The sequence below is a fragment of the Podospora anserina genome, chromosome 6 (genome assembly GCF_000226545.1).
Source record: "Podospora anserina S mat+ genomic DNA chromosome 6, supercontig 2".
NCBI classification, from domain to species: Eukaryota; Fungi; Ascomycota; class Sordariomycetes; order Sordariales; family Podosporaceae; genus Podospora; species Podospora anserina.
In genome coordinates this window covers 817,051-830,535 of record NW_001914857.1, presented here as the reverse complement: position 1 = coordinate 830,535, position 13,485 = coordinate 817,051, and the positions used below count along the sequence as shown (strand labels likewise).

The following is a 13,485-nucleotide window of genomic DNA, read 5'->3' as shown; positions in this document are numbered from 1 at the left end:
CAGTTGAATGATCTGGCCGCCTTCTTCAGCAAATGCATCTCTGCTTAGCAGACCTTAGCAATTTTCCCTCTCGTGGCCGCTATCCACTCTGTTCATCAGCTACCAATTATTGTATTCTGATACTGCCGCTGTCGCTGTCACCATGAACAAGAACTGGAACGACCGGGCCGACAAGGACCTGTTCTTCACCATCCTGTCCGTCAAGAACATTGGCGTCATCAGTGGCAGCGAATGGACTACCATCGGCAACCATATGCGCTCCATGGGCTATGGCTTCACCAACGAAGGATGTCGGTGAGTTTCTCTTGTAATTCATGTCTGGTATCTCCGTAAATGATTAGCACTGGCCGGTGGCTGTTGCTTGTTGTTTCTCTTGTATCTCTGCCCCAATCCTGTACCCCCTTTTAGTTGATCAACAATTGTTTGCTCGAGTTGAGCCGAGATGATGTCTGTTGCGGTACCTTCAGCCAGTCAGCGGGCGGATGTCAAGTTACTATTTGTGATATCGGCCATCCAACCGGGAATGTTCTTTATGCTGTTTGATCTGATCTAACACACCGTCCCAGCCAGCACTTCCAAGGCCTTCGTCGTGCTCAGAACAAGGCCGATTCCAGCACTGTCAACCCCGACAACAGTCCCAGAAAGATTGATCCCACCTTGAACCCCATCACACGGAGACCAGGACCCGGCCGAGGCCGCCCAAGAAAAAACCCCGCTCCACCAACTGCTGCCGATCATGCTGCTGCTGCTGCCGCCGCCGCCATTGCCGCCGCCGGGCCAGGACAAGCCCCCGGTGTGGCTCCTGGTGGCGGCCCGGGCTTAGCCCCTAGTGTTGCTCCTGGCCCCGTCCCGGGTGTGGCTCCTGGTCCTCCGGGGGTGGCTCCCGTTTCCAGCGCTCCTCCGACGCCGCAACAAATCACCAGCGTTCCGGTGCCCGTCATCCCTGGCATGCCTGCTCCGCCGCCCGGTGTTCAGATGCATCCCATGTATGCTCAAAATGTCCAGGCTCAGGTGCAGACACCAGTTCGCCCACCATCTCGGCCCATCAATGCTGGTGGCGCACCACCAGCCCAGATGGAATCCCCTGATGATCTTGCCGTGGACCCTAATCTGGAGGATGACTCGGACGAGCATATGGCTAAGCGGCAAAGGCTGGACGATTCGCAAAGTGGTTCGCTGGATGATGAAGCTATGATGAATGCCCTGTCAGCACACAATGAACCCACGCCGGGAGACTATAGTCAGGAGTGAGTACTTAGCTCTTCCCTGTTGATATCTTTTCGCCGCTGACACCTTGTCGCAGCTTTAGTAGTTATGGTGAGGCTTGATCTGTCCGTCATATATATACTATATAGCGTGATGGCTTGGTGTTTCCTTTGTTTGGTTTGTCTGGGACGTTACAAAGATGCGACTGTATGATAATGTGGTAATGGCGCTGGCGGATCGGCGAGGATCGGCGAAGGTTCAAAAGAAGTATGGAACCCCTTTCGTGGTGGGCTATGGTTAACATCTCGGCGTCAGCAATAACAGGATAATATTTCCGTATCACGATACCCTTTGCAAGAGCGTTGAAATCTCCAGGCTGCCCCTGTCGTTCCTGCCTTACCTACCTCAGCACCGCGCTTGCCAAACCTGTGTTCTTTGCTGGCACGGTGGGGTGGTGGCATTGTCAAGAACTTGCGTTAGTTTTCCTCTCGAAATCTGCTCCCGCGATCTCGACTTTATCCTGACATCCAAGCTGCTGATCTTGTACCATCTCCAGATCTCGCCATCCTCCTGCGGATACAGCAAAGACTCGACAACGATCAACTCGATATCAACCGTCAACAATGTCTGACAAGAGAACCACCGAGAAGGTTGGCAACACCAAATGGGGCAATGAGCCTCATGAAGCCCTCGCCGTGGGCCTCTACAACGTTCTGATCGCCCAAGGCGTTAGCCTGGCTAACAGCAAGGACATTGTGGTCGATACCATGGCTCGCATGGGTTCGCCTTTCACTTGGGAGGCTATCCGGTACGTATTCTGCAGTGTTTGTTTGTTTGTACTTTCTCCGTGTCTTCTGCCTTGAAGCCCTGCAGTAGTCGAGTCGAGTCGAGATCCTTGTTGGCTAGTGCCATAACCTGGAAATTCTGTTTGTTTGCCAGTCAGTCTACTTTCTCTCCCACAACAAGCACATTCCCTTTTGCAACTTGCGACTCTCTCAAGCACCACACACTCACAACACAATACCGACACCAACACCAATCGCCGACATGGTTCGCTGGGATAATCAGTCCAACTCGGACCTCCTCACCTGCTTGTATGACGTCTACAGCAAGGAGATGGGGAGGGAAGTCCAGGCGCAGATCGTGGACAAGATGAAGAGTAAGGGCCACGAGGACGTCAACTGGGACAAGATTCGGTATGTTTCCATCTGCTGCTTTCAACTCCGTCATTGGTCTGGCCCCCTTATCGGCCTGCTCCCCTTATCGGACCACGTCTGTCTGGCCCTGCCTAGTGGTGCTGCCAGTGGTCGCCCTTTCCCAGCAGGCTGTGAGCAAGCTGCCCAGTTATTTACTGCTAGCCTGGTTTTTGACCTGCTATCTTTTTCCCCATTCACAAAACACCACCTCAGCTTGACCTGAGCTGCTCTCGCTACCCTCTAACCACACTCGACATCTCACCCTTCATAGCACCGTTCACAATGCCGCCGCCGACCAAGTATATCAACCGCTGGGAGGACATCAAAGACGACGTCTTTGAAATCATTTACAACATGAAAGCCCCCTTGTCGGCTGAAGACAAGGACCAGCTGGTGAAGGCCATGCGTGAGCGTGGCTACAACATTGGCTGGAATGGCCTTCGGTACGTTATCCGTCTGAATAGGTGTTGACGGGAGATCACAAGTGAACCGACAAAGTTGTCGACCCACTGATGTGGTCCGAGTTGCACCCAACGAACCCAAGAGTCTTTATATTCCGTCCTTTCCTTCACAGTCCCATTCTTTTTCCCTTCCTCTTTTCTTCGTCCGTCAACCCTCTTTCGTCCGCAAACGATATTTCGTCCGACAACGATTGAAATCATCACAACAACCCGTTTGACCACGGACAACATGGCCCGAAAGGTTACAATTTGGGGCGCGGAGCAGAACCTGGCTGCGCTTCAGGCGATGTACGAGTGGATGAACCCGTCAAAGCAGGATATGATCGAGATCGCACTGGCTTGCCGGACCAAAGGCCATCATTTCTTGGGCTCAGCTCTAGCGTAAGCACTCATTCCCCCTACCTTCTGTAGTCTGATTAGTCGTCGGACCACAGGCAGGAAAGAGCAGGACTCGGATGAGCAGGTCATCAAGCGAAGACGTGGTTCTCGGCGTTGCCGGCAACTTCCCAGTTATCTGTTCTTTCTCCCCTCGAAAAGCCTCCGCAGCTTTCTCTCATACTCTTTCACAACCACCACCAGGCACACCCTGTCCTCAGCGACTTTACACCACCACCAGACACCCACTTCTTCACCAACATCACCCAACAACATGCCACCTGGACGTGCTCTTTCTGGAAAGCCGACCACGGTCTGGGATCACGACGCACACCTGACCTTGCTTCAAGCAGTGATTGTGCGTGGCGAGATCAAAGCCGAGTGCTGGGACGCCATCATTGCCTACACCAATCTCCGCGGCTACAACTACACCCAAGGCGCTGCACTGTACGCTGTTCTTTCCCTTTTGCTGTTGCTTTTGTTCCTTCCGCCGATTCTCATCGAGTTGACGTTCGGTGGCAAGTGACACAATATCGCTGCCTGGCACACCTTCACCCCTTCGCTCCGCTTCTCTTCAACTCTTCCTCATTTCCTTCCCGTCCCTTCCCCTCCTCCTCGTCGACTCTGCCCTAGTTTTCCTCCCCTCTCTTCTCTTTCACTCTTCACTCAACCCTCATCCCACATCAACATCAACACCTACATCACCATCACCTCAAGCCATTCACCAAGAAAAGTCGCAGACATGGCCATCGACAAGTCTCGCATGAAGTGGGACCTCCAGGCCAACCACGACCTCCTCCTCTGTCTCGTCCAGGAGTTGAGCCCCTCCCAGGACCAGCTCAGAGCCGTGATGGAACAAATGCACGAACTCGGCTATACTTGCACCGTCAAGGCCATCACGTACTTTGCTGACATGCTTCACTTGATCCCTTTTGAGAACCCTACACTGACATCTCGTTCTCTCACAGTCAGCACCTCCAGAAGCTCCGGCGCAAGGACACCGCCGCCAACGACGGTCCTGCCGAGGGATCCAGCGCCAATGCCCCTGAGACCCCCGCCAAGGCCCGTGGTGGCAAGGCCGCGGCCAAAAAGACTCCCGGTTCCAACAAGCGCAAGGGTCAGGCCGCCGCTGCTGGTGACAACGGAACCGACAATGAGGAGGCCGATCCCACCCCCGCCGCCAAGAAGCGTCGCGGTGTGAAGAAGGAGGCCCCCAAGTCTGACACGATTGTCAAGAAGGAGGACTCGGAGGATGACCATGATGCGTATGGTCAGCCCCGCGCTGCCACGACGGTGTACTCGGCTGATGCCTCGTAAGTCATCACATGTCTGTATCCACACCCAGTTTGACTGGTTTTTTTTTTTTTTTCCTGTTTGAACTGTGTGTCTAGAGCATGTCTAACCACTTTTTGTTTCGTGAGTTTAGGCGCCACGTGGGCATTGGCTACGCCGGCTAAGTTGTGTCGTTTTGACGCGACACACTTGACAACGTCATCTATTTGCGATCAAGTGTTTTTCCCTTTTACCTCGCCAGCTTTTCTTTTTCTTCTTCTTCTTTTCCTTCGACTTGTTAAACTGGCGTTTGGGCATTAGGTGGGGGATGGGGAAGGGGGGGGATAAAGGCGTAAGGGTGACTCGGTGGGGTTTTCTTTCATGGAGGTCTATCTGCATGGGGGGAGGCGTTATGGGTTTTCTTTTCTGCCTTTTTTTTCTTCTTTTTTTCTTTTTCTCTCCCTCTCTCTCTCTTGCTGGGTTTTTTCACTCGCCGACTTGGGGTCAAGGGATATTATGGGAGGGAAAAAGGATGGATGGTTGGGTGGGGGGAGTTTACGGGATTTGTTTTCCGTTGAGTTTGTTGGGGGTGGTTATATCGCACAATACCAAAGGGACGTTGACTTGATGTTTGTGATGATGTGATGTGATGTGATGTGATGTGTGAGTGTGTCTACAAGATAATTGGCATGGCAGAAGCAAGTTGAGGTATGGTATGTTGTGAACTGTGCTTTGAAGGGGAACTAATGGGTGTTTTGAATATCTTTGAAGGTGTGATGATTATGCTTCGAGGTATAGATATGACACGGTATGGGTTGACCTTTCTTTATGTGTCAGCTAATATCGCGGTTGAAGGTGTGTGTATGTGTGTTGTGTAAGGGTGCAGGGCAAGGATGTTGAGAGATGGGGTGATACGTATGTTAAGTGTCTTTGATGGGTGTAGTACATATGTAGGTGTTGATGTCTTTTCCAAAACATATTAACCATCTTTCACACACCCTCATCTCCAATCGACACTTTTCCGGTTGAGCCGGGCGAGTTAGAGCTGGCTCGGCGGTGTCGACCCCTACTCGGACTGGTCTCCCGGCGTTCAATCTTGCGCATTCGCTGCTCACACCTACACCTTTGCTGTTTATTAGATCTTTGTTGTTATCTATATCCCTACACGAATAGAAACAAATCCTGGTGTTTTTGCACTGCGAAGGGGTAGGTCTCAGATGTGGTTCGGTTTTAATTCGCGGCTGCTTGGAGAACTGAGGGAGCAGTGGCCGACACTGGGCCAGCAGTTGCTGACACTGAGCGGCATCAACTTTGGAGTTAGGGTTGCTTACTCGCCGGGGCTCTACCTGGTGGCTAAGCTTGGGTCGAGCTTGCCCTCGAGGCATCTCCAGCCAATCTTTAGTACACAAAAGGTCTTCTACGATGGTCAACGTCTTTGGTTTTGCCAGTTTCACGCTTGGGATTTTCGGACTTTTCTTCCTTTTCTTCTTCCTTCTTTCTGTTGTTATTTACTTTTGGGGTATCTTTAACCACAGTTAAGTAAGTTGGTATAGATTGTGTTGAACCATCTTCTGGTTACCCTCCAGGCTAACTTCAAGTTTGACAGGAACTCCGAATCCCTGTTCACAGCGGCCGGCGACAGAGAATGATTGGTGGTTTGTTTCCCGTCCGAGCTGGGGTTACGTCTGTTGGCTCTGTGGTGCTGTTGCTGGTTGCTGTGCGCTCATCATTGGTGGAGTTGGGGGTGAGGTTGGGGTTGGTCGCTGGTTGCTTGGGGAGGGGATGGGGAGGGTTGGGGGGTTGGTGGTGGGTTTGGGGGGGATGGGTTGATGTCGAGGGGAGGTGTCCGGGGCGGGTTTGGGTGTTGAAACTCTTTGACGGTTGGTGGATAAATGCATGACTGACATCTTGATCGTGGGTGAGATGTAGACATCCATGCCGAGGTATCCTCCCGACAGCCTGCACCGAGTCCGGTCCCAGGATACAGTATACCATACCCACAACCACCCCCCGTATCCCTCTTCCTCGCTAACATTCCCAACGCATATACCAACAACCTCCAAATCACCCTTTTATACCACCACCGCCGCCGAGAAGGTCAAGAACACAACCCCTTCCGTTCCGAATCTCGTTCCCGTCCCCGCCAAGACATCTCAAACCCAGATTCAACATTACCACCCCCTCACCCTTTCTACCTTACCTTATGTTTACACAACCACACTCCATATCAAACCAACCCTCCCAAAACCCAGCATGCTCCCTTCCCCTCCCGGCCCCACAACCCTTCCATCCCATCATCCCGGGAACCTACTCACGTTCATCCGCTCAGGTTATCATTCCTACCTCCTCCTCCTCCTCCCAATCCTCTGTCGTTCGCCCGCTCGCCCACGAACCTCTCAACACATTCAATGCCAGAGCCACAACTGGGCCCAGGGAAACAGTTAGCAGGCGAAACCGAGGTAGGGACATCGGCGCGGTTATGTGTTCATGATTGGTTGCTCGTTTCAAGGAAAGGGGGGGTGGGTTGGTGTGCCTTCTACCAGACGGAGCGGAGGTCAATGCTGGCCAGTCTTTGTTGGGAATGGGGGAAGTGGTGGGATGCTGCTGTCGTTGCTACTGTTGTTGTGGCGGCTGCTACTGTTGCTGTTGTTGTCGTTTGTCGTTGGCGGAACTCGTGGTGGTGACGGTGACGGTGAAGGTGAGGGTGGCATTGGTGGCAGTGGTGGTAGTGGTAGCAGCAAGTAGTAAACGAGAGAGGGGATGGCTCTTGAAGGGTACCTAGATGGGGAAGTACTGGTTGAAGAGAATGGAGGGCATGTCTTGCCTGAGTCTTTATGAGGAAGGTGTCCCAGTACAGAGACTGTTGTCTATTGGACTTGTTGGAGTGGACTGGTGTCCTGTGGTGAAGTGTTGATTGTCCGGTATGCTGTCTAAGGCGGGATTTACTGAGACTTAAGACGTCAGGGGGTAAGTCTTGGGAGTCTGGAAGAGTTTGGGGGCGGTCAAAAGGGGTCAAGAACTGTCAGCAGAGGTCAGGGGCTGTCAATGGATATCAAAGAGAGTCTTTCAGATGTCCATGTCCCTGGAATCCCACTGAATGGGAACGCTGTCAAAACACCCGACAACACCGTCCACGACAGCGACAAAGAGCCCTTAGTCCCAGTCTCACGTCATAATAAGTCAGCTTCTGCAGACGGTACACACCAACAACCTCCAACTTCCACATCTCACGCATACTTTCTTCACAACACCTCAGCCCAAGATCAGCGATAACTAACCCCTTCATAATTATGTCCAACAGCAGCTTCTCTGCAGGCTCTAGTGCAATGTGGAATTCGTTATCTTGTGGAAAAACGGCCTCGAATATCGCATTTGCCGGTTGGTTGATGGTTCTCGGCTGACGGGTCTACGGAACGGGAGAGAGAGACGTCCGGGATGTTGTTCTATCTGCTGGTGTTTGGGGAGCATCGATATCCTCTGGCCGCCCGGCACCGGAACGGATAAGTAACGGGGAGAGTCGGAGAGGCTACAGGCGCTTTCTCACGAGAGCCGGTCCGTGACGAGACGGTGCTTCTCTCACATCTTGCTTGTTGGGCTACCTTGGAGAGTGATTATAAGAGGTCTAGTCGCCTGCACTTGTGTTCACGTCGCACAGAATTGGATAATTGATGACACGGCTGATGCTAGCAGGTTGGTATTAGAAGAGGAAGCCAATAAAGAAAGCGAATATGTGTAAACGTTGGATCTAGACGTCGGGCAAGCCTGGAGTGTACAGGTCCCATCGTATTCTCAAGATGAACTGAGGTCTATCCGAGACTGACAGGCAAGGCCTGCTGACGGCTGGGGATTCTAGGTTATTTGGTCACACAGCTGTGTTAAAAGACGAATGGTACACGGCTTATACATTTAAAGCCATGAGTAAAAACCCAATTTAGATCTAGCCTGAATTGTACAAATCTGGTCAATTGGTAGAGAAGACTGTGGCTCCTGCCAGATCACGCCAAAAGGGCAAGTACCATGGCCAAAAGTTTAGGTGACGGTAGCACCATAGTCAGAAAAGCGACGGCTGACAGCACGCCGTGTGAGCTGTCATCCCAAAGAAATTCCTCCATCTCGCTCATCCGCTGTTTATAAACACCCTCAGAATCCTCCTCCCAAAGAGCCCCATTGCTGAAACTGACACAGCGGCTGTACCTGCGGCTTCGCCTAAATTTCCGCGGGACACACCACACCAGAACTGTCGCCTCCTGGTCCTTGCCTTGCTGCCACCTCTCCAGCCTCCTTCCGCGCCGTCGCCTTATATCCTCCCTCGGGCTCATCGTCATCATTATCATCGTCCTCGTCATCATAACGCTTAACACGATAATCGTCCAACCCTTCCCATTCGAGTAAGTCCTCCAACTCGAAACCCTGACGCACAAACATCTTCATGTCCTCCCCCGCCGCACAACCAGCGGCTCATTGCTCTCTAAATTCTCTACCCACTTCTTGAACTTGGGCGCGCTATCCTTGCTGACGCGGCAACTTTCTTGCCGCCATGGAAAGAATAGAGGAACTTCTTTGGTTTGGCCGAAGAGGAACGAATCGCTGTCCCACAGATAGCGAACCCAGTAACGGAAGTCTTCCAAGTCATGCCATCGATCGAGGAAGACCACCTCACAAGTCCAGTCGCAGTGATTGCGAAGTTGCAATTGGTACCCGAGAGTGATCGCGGGAATCGAAACGGTGAAGATTTTGATCCAGTCTCCATCCTCCTTCTTCTTCTCCTTCTTCTTCTCCTTCTCCTCCTCCTCCTCCTTCTTCTTCTTCTTCTCCTCCCTCCTTCTTCTTCTCCTCTTCCTTCTTCTTCTCCCTCCTCACTTCTTCTCTTCGTCCTTCTTCTCCTCCTCCTTCTTCTTATCCTCCTCCTCCGCTTTCCTCTTTTGCTCTTCATCGCGCTCCTTCTCTGCCTCTAGGTCGGTTAGATCATCGATGTTCTCGCAGCCGTCATCGCCGTCAATGGGTGTGGGCTCATCAGTTCCATCTACGTTGTCGACCCTGCCAGGTCCATCGGGTCTGGTCATATTCTTGCCATGGTCAAGGGTGGCTTGCAAGGGCTGGGGCGCATCATCAGAGTCATGGCTAGACTGGTGGTCGTCTGTTCCCTTAGACTGCTCAGCCTGCTTGATGATTGTGTTGTCTTCAGGGTTTGCTTCAATGGTATCATGTTATTTAGGTAAGTAGGTAATGTAGCTTCATGGCCTCCAAGTATGTCACCTGGCAGGCGCTGGATCAAAAGGAGGTGCCAAGACATGCAGTTGCTGTGCCAACGCACGGCCCCTTGTCTTGAAGCCCCCTTTCCTGGATGGCAAATCAGGGGTGAATAAGCTTTGAAAAAGAACGCTGATCGAAATAGATGAGAAGAGCTAGATTATATATAAACCGTCCTTACTTTCCGCGTTGATTTAGTTCTGCTTGAAATATTGGGCGCCTGGATGTGTTTGAAGTTGGACTGCGTACCAGCGTCAAATGATTCCTTTGACAGGTGCTTCTGGGTTAAATACATCAAAGACAGGTATATGCAACTAAACTTTCATGTCTTTGGTGCCGTATGTCTATTGCTTTGTGGTACTTGCCGGAGCAGGGCAAAGACGTTGAACAGGCCGACGCGTCTTGTCGTGTATATCATCTTGAAGTCTCTCTCCATAGCCAGACTGGGACAGACTTCATCTGTCAACCACTACCAGACTTGATCTGATAGAATTAATCCTCAGACAACTTGAATCTTTCAGAAGGACTCGCATCATCTGTCCCACTTCCACCTTCCTCAGTCACTCATTGCTCGGCGCTGGCCAATTTCCCATCTTCCAATAGGACTTTCAGGCAACGAAGCTTGCTACTCCTTTGTGCTTACATCCCGCCGTCAACCAAGTATCACCACGAAGAGTAAATCGAAGCGTCTTATTTGACGACAGTAGGCCCACTTAGGGCACACCAGTACATTATTTCTGCTATCCTTCGGTCCTTTGCAGAAGCCTGCTCTCCTCTTCCGTCCCATCATCACCACCCTCCCTCAAGGTCACCAACTGCCACACACATAGCAGTCAGACAGGTGTTTGACAGGCCAATTCACTTGCTCCAACCTACCTCGAGCGCTTTCCCCCATTGCCTTCAGACGACATCTCGACTTCAACTCTGCAACGACTGCAAAGATCTTGCAACCTCGACATCACCACTCTCCACTAGGAACCACGTTTGGTAAGTCAAATCCTTCTTATAACCATCCCCTCCACTTCTCTCTCCCCCTCGCAACTCCTCTCTCTTCTTGCCTTGAACTCCCTCGCATATTGTTTGCGAGAGTCGAGTCAAAGTGGTTCCCTTCTTCGCTTCCGTCGAGTCCTGCAAGCCTGAGGCAGCCGCGTCATCCTCCTCGCCTGCCCACAAGACGCGACTCCGACAAAGCTTGTCCGTCCTACCCTTGTCTTCTCCCTCCCCCACATACTTCCTTTCCTCGACCTCACCCAGAACAACATCTTTGTTCGAGATCATTCCACCACCTACCACATTACCTCGCAAGGTACTTCACACAGCCATTGCGATGATGCCACGACTTCCAAGCGGAATCTCGAATTCGATTTGTCGTTGGAGTTCTTCGACTCGTAGTAGGCACCCCCACTAACCCTCCCACAGAAACGAACTCCACCCTCAAAACAGCCAAAAATGCCTGCCCTCGACGCCGAGCAGCACCTCAGGTTCCTGTTGTCATGCGTCAAGCACGCCTCAGCCGGTAGAGTAAGTCCCTCTCCCTCCCTTTTTTTCTTCACCACCCATCACTAACCACCACCACCACCACAACCACAGGTCAACTTCGACGCCGTCTCCCAGGAGCTCGGTATCGTCTCCAAGGCTGCCGCGTGAGTCCTTCTTCCCCCTCCCCACCCCAACACCATCACTAACCCTCTCCTCTCTAGCGCCAAACGCTACGAGCGCCTCCTCAAAGCGCACGACCTCACCCCCGCCAACGTCCCCAAGAACGGCGAAGCCAGCGCGGCCAAAACCCCCACCAAGCGCAAGCGCAAGGACGACCCCGTCCCTGTCAAGCCCGAGACGGACGAGTCGGAGGAGATGCCGATGATGGCCAAAAAGAAGACTGCTGCTGCCGTGAAGAAGGGCGGTAAAAAGGGTGAGGATGATCTTGACGATAAGAACAATGGTGGTGGGGTTAAGATGAGTGATATTCCCGAGTTCTCTCGCCATCTCCTTGACGGGAAGAAACAGGAGGAGGGTGGTGAGGTGGAGGTGGAGGATGAGGATGAGGTGGTGTATATGGGGGAGAGTTTTACTGGTATGAATGGGGGGCAGCAGGGGGTGAAGAATGGTGGTGGTGGTGAGGGTGGTGGTGAAGGTGGTGGCGAGGGTGATGGAAACGGCTGGAATTTTGCTAACCAGGGTTTTTTGCTTTCACAGTCAAGATCTCCTCCAGTGATGATGAGCAGCGGGAGGAGGGGGAATTTGATGGGTGTGAGGGGGGGATCTGATCCTTCTTTGACGCCTGTTGCCTCTCTGCCTCGGGATATGGGGTTTTTTTCTCATCATGTTTTGGAGACGCCTTCTTCTCAGGGTGGTGTTGGTGGTTATGATGGCTCTGGTTCTGGTTCCGCGGCGTCTGTTGCTGGCGGGGATGTGGACTTGCAGCGGATTTATCAGGAGCAGTTTGGGGGGCAGGGTTATGAGGGTTGGGGGAACTGAGGGATGGTGAGATGGGGGGAAGGGACATGGGTTACATGGGGTTGAGAGGGTTTCACTTCCTTTTCGGCGTTGATCTTTGCATTGAGGTTCATGATCATGGTGATTTGGGGTTAATTGGGAGTTGAGGTAAGTTCGTCGGTGTTGACTCTCGAGAGATCAGGCTGACGATGGGAACAGAACGATTTGGCACGAGCATCATGGTTTGATGACAGAGTTCTCTTCTTTCTGAGTCACACCTCGACAATCACAATAAGGCGTTGGGAAAAGGTTCAAGCGGAGGATTCCGGGACATCACTGCCAAAGGCGTTGGGTTTGCTGGCGTTGGGTTGGGTTGGCAAGGATTTCTGCCGGTTGAGCCGAGTTTCTTTTCTCGAACCGATATCGTCCATACGAGACAAATAAAACTGCGTTGATTTAATCTCTGGGGCTTTGTGTAATGCCTATGGAGGTTCTACGGATTTCCCTTCTCTGCAGAAGACCTCCATGGTGTTACACGAGGCATCGGGTGCTTGTGATGCCTCCAGGCTTCTAAGGTTTCTCTGCATAGGTAATTGTCTGCCTAGGCTCCACTACCTTCCGGGAGACTCTGTTTGAAGTCGCACCGAGAGATCGAACGGATTGAAAAGTCTTTACCGGGTATCGGAGAGACGAGACACCACCTTATTACCATCAGTCTCCCGCCGTCCATTTCTTCGTTATCTTTCCCTCTCCAGCATCTTGTCTTTGGTATTCACTTCAGCCTCTTTTTTTTTATATTTCTTTTTTTAATTCTTTTTTTTTACACCAGCATTCTCACCTCAGCGACTTCTCTTTCAACATCTTTCTCTTCAGCATCTTCTTCTCTTTAGACCGCTCTTCATCATCACTCTACAACATCAATCTATCATTCAACATCTCAATTCTCGACGTTCCTCTTCTCTCGACAGTTTCCACCTTGAGTCTTTCCTATCTTTCCTTCTCCTCCTTCTCTCTATATGTCTATTCAACAATTTCAACGTGACCCACGCGGTCCAGGCTTCCAAGCCACACCGGAATCACAATTGCCGTCAACCTTTACCTACCTTACCTCACCTTCAACAACCTACCTACCTACCTGTTCCTCCGTGACGACCTCTCAACCAGTCACTACCCACGACGGCCTTTGCCGTCCCAGTCCACCCACAAACCAGACCATCCTCCCGAGGGTGATCCTGCTGTGACAAGATCATCTGCACGGCCGAAGCCGAAGAGTTCGGGATTGGCATTCT

At 52.0% G+C, this 13,485-nt stretch overlaps 4 protein-coding genes across 4 annotated transcripts; 3 read left to right on the top strand and 1 right to left on the bottom strand.

The window, feature by feature from the left end:
* Positions 1-142: 142 nt before the first annotated feature.
* Positions 143-1,328, top strand: PODANS_6_5780 (uncharacterized protein; the record flags this gene model as incomplete). The annotated part of the gene is made up of 3 exons (XM_001910040.1): positions 143-294; positions 567-1,247; positions 1,304-1,328. 3 exons carry the CDS (start codon positions 143-145, stop codon positions 1,326-1,328), a joined length of 858 nt encoding a protein of 285 aa, XP_001910075.1.
* Positions 1,329-2,684: 1,356 nt separating this feature from the next.
* On the top strand, positions 2,685-4,555 carry PODANS_6_5770 (uncharacterized protein; the record flags this gene model as incomplete). Its single annotated transcript, XM_001910039.1, has 5 exons — positions 2,685-2,856; positions 2,977-3,244; positions 3,410-3,685; positions 3,956-4,138; positions 4,207-4,555. The coding sequence occupies 5 exons, from the start codon at positions 2,685-2,687 to the stop codon at positions 4,553-4,555; spliced, it is 1,248 nt and encodes a 415-aa protein (XP_001910074.1).
* Positions 4,556-8,937: 4,382 nt separating this feature from the next.
* Positions 8,938-9,573, bottom strand: PODANS_6_5762 (uncharacterized protein; the record flags this gene model as incomplete). Its single annotated transcript, XM_001910038.1, has 2 exons — positions 8,938-9,097; positions 9,371-9,573. The coding sequence occupies 2 exons, from the start codon at positions 9,571-9,573 to the stop codon at positions 8,938-8,940; spliced, it is 363 nt and encodes a 120-aa protein (XP_001910073.1).
* A 1,636-nt stretch (positions 9,574-11,209) lies between these two features.
* Positions 11,210-12,238, top strand: PODANS_6_5759 (uncharacterized protein; the record flags this gene model as incomplete). The annotated part of the gene is made up of 3 exons (XM_001910037.1): positions 11,210-11,281; positions 11,351-11,403; positions 11,461-12,238. The coding sequence occupies 3 exons, from the start codon at positions 11,210-11,212 to the stop codon at positions 12,236-12,238; spliced, it is 903 nt and encodes a 300-aa protein (XP_001910072.1).
* Positions 12,239-13,485: the final 1,247 nt, after the last annotated feature.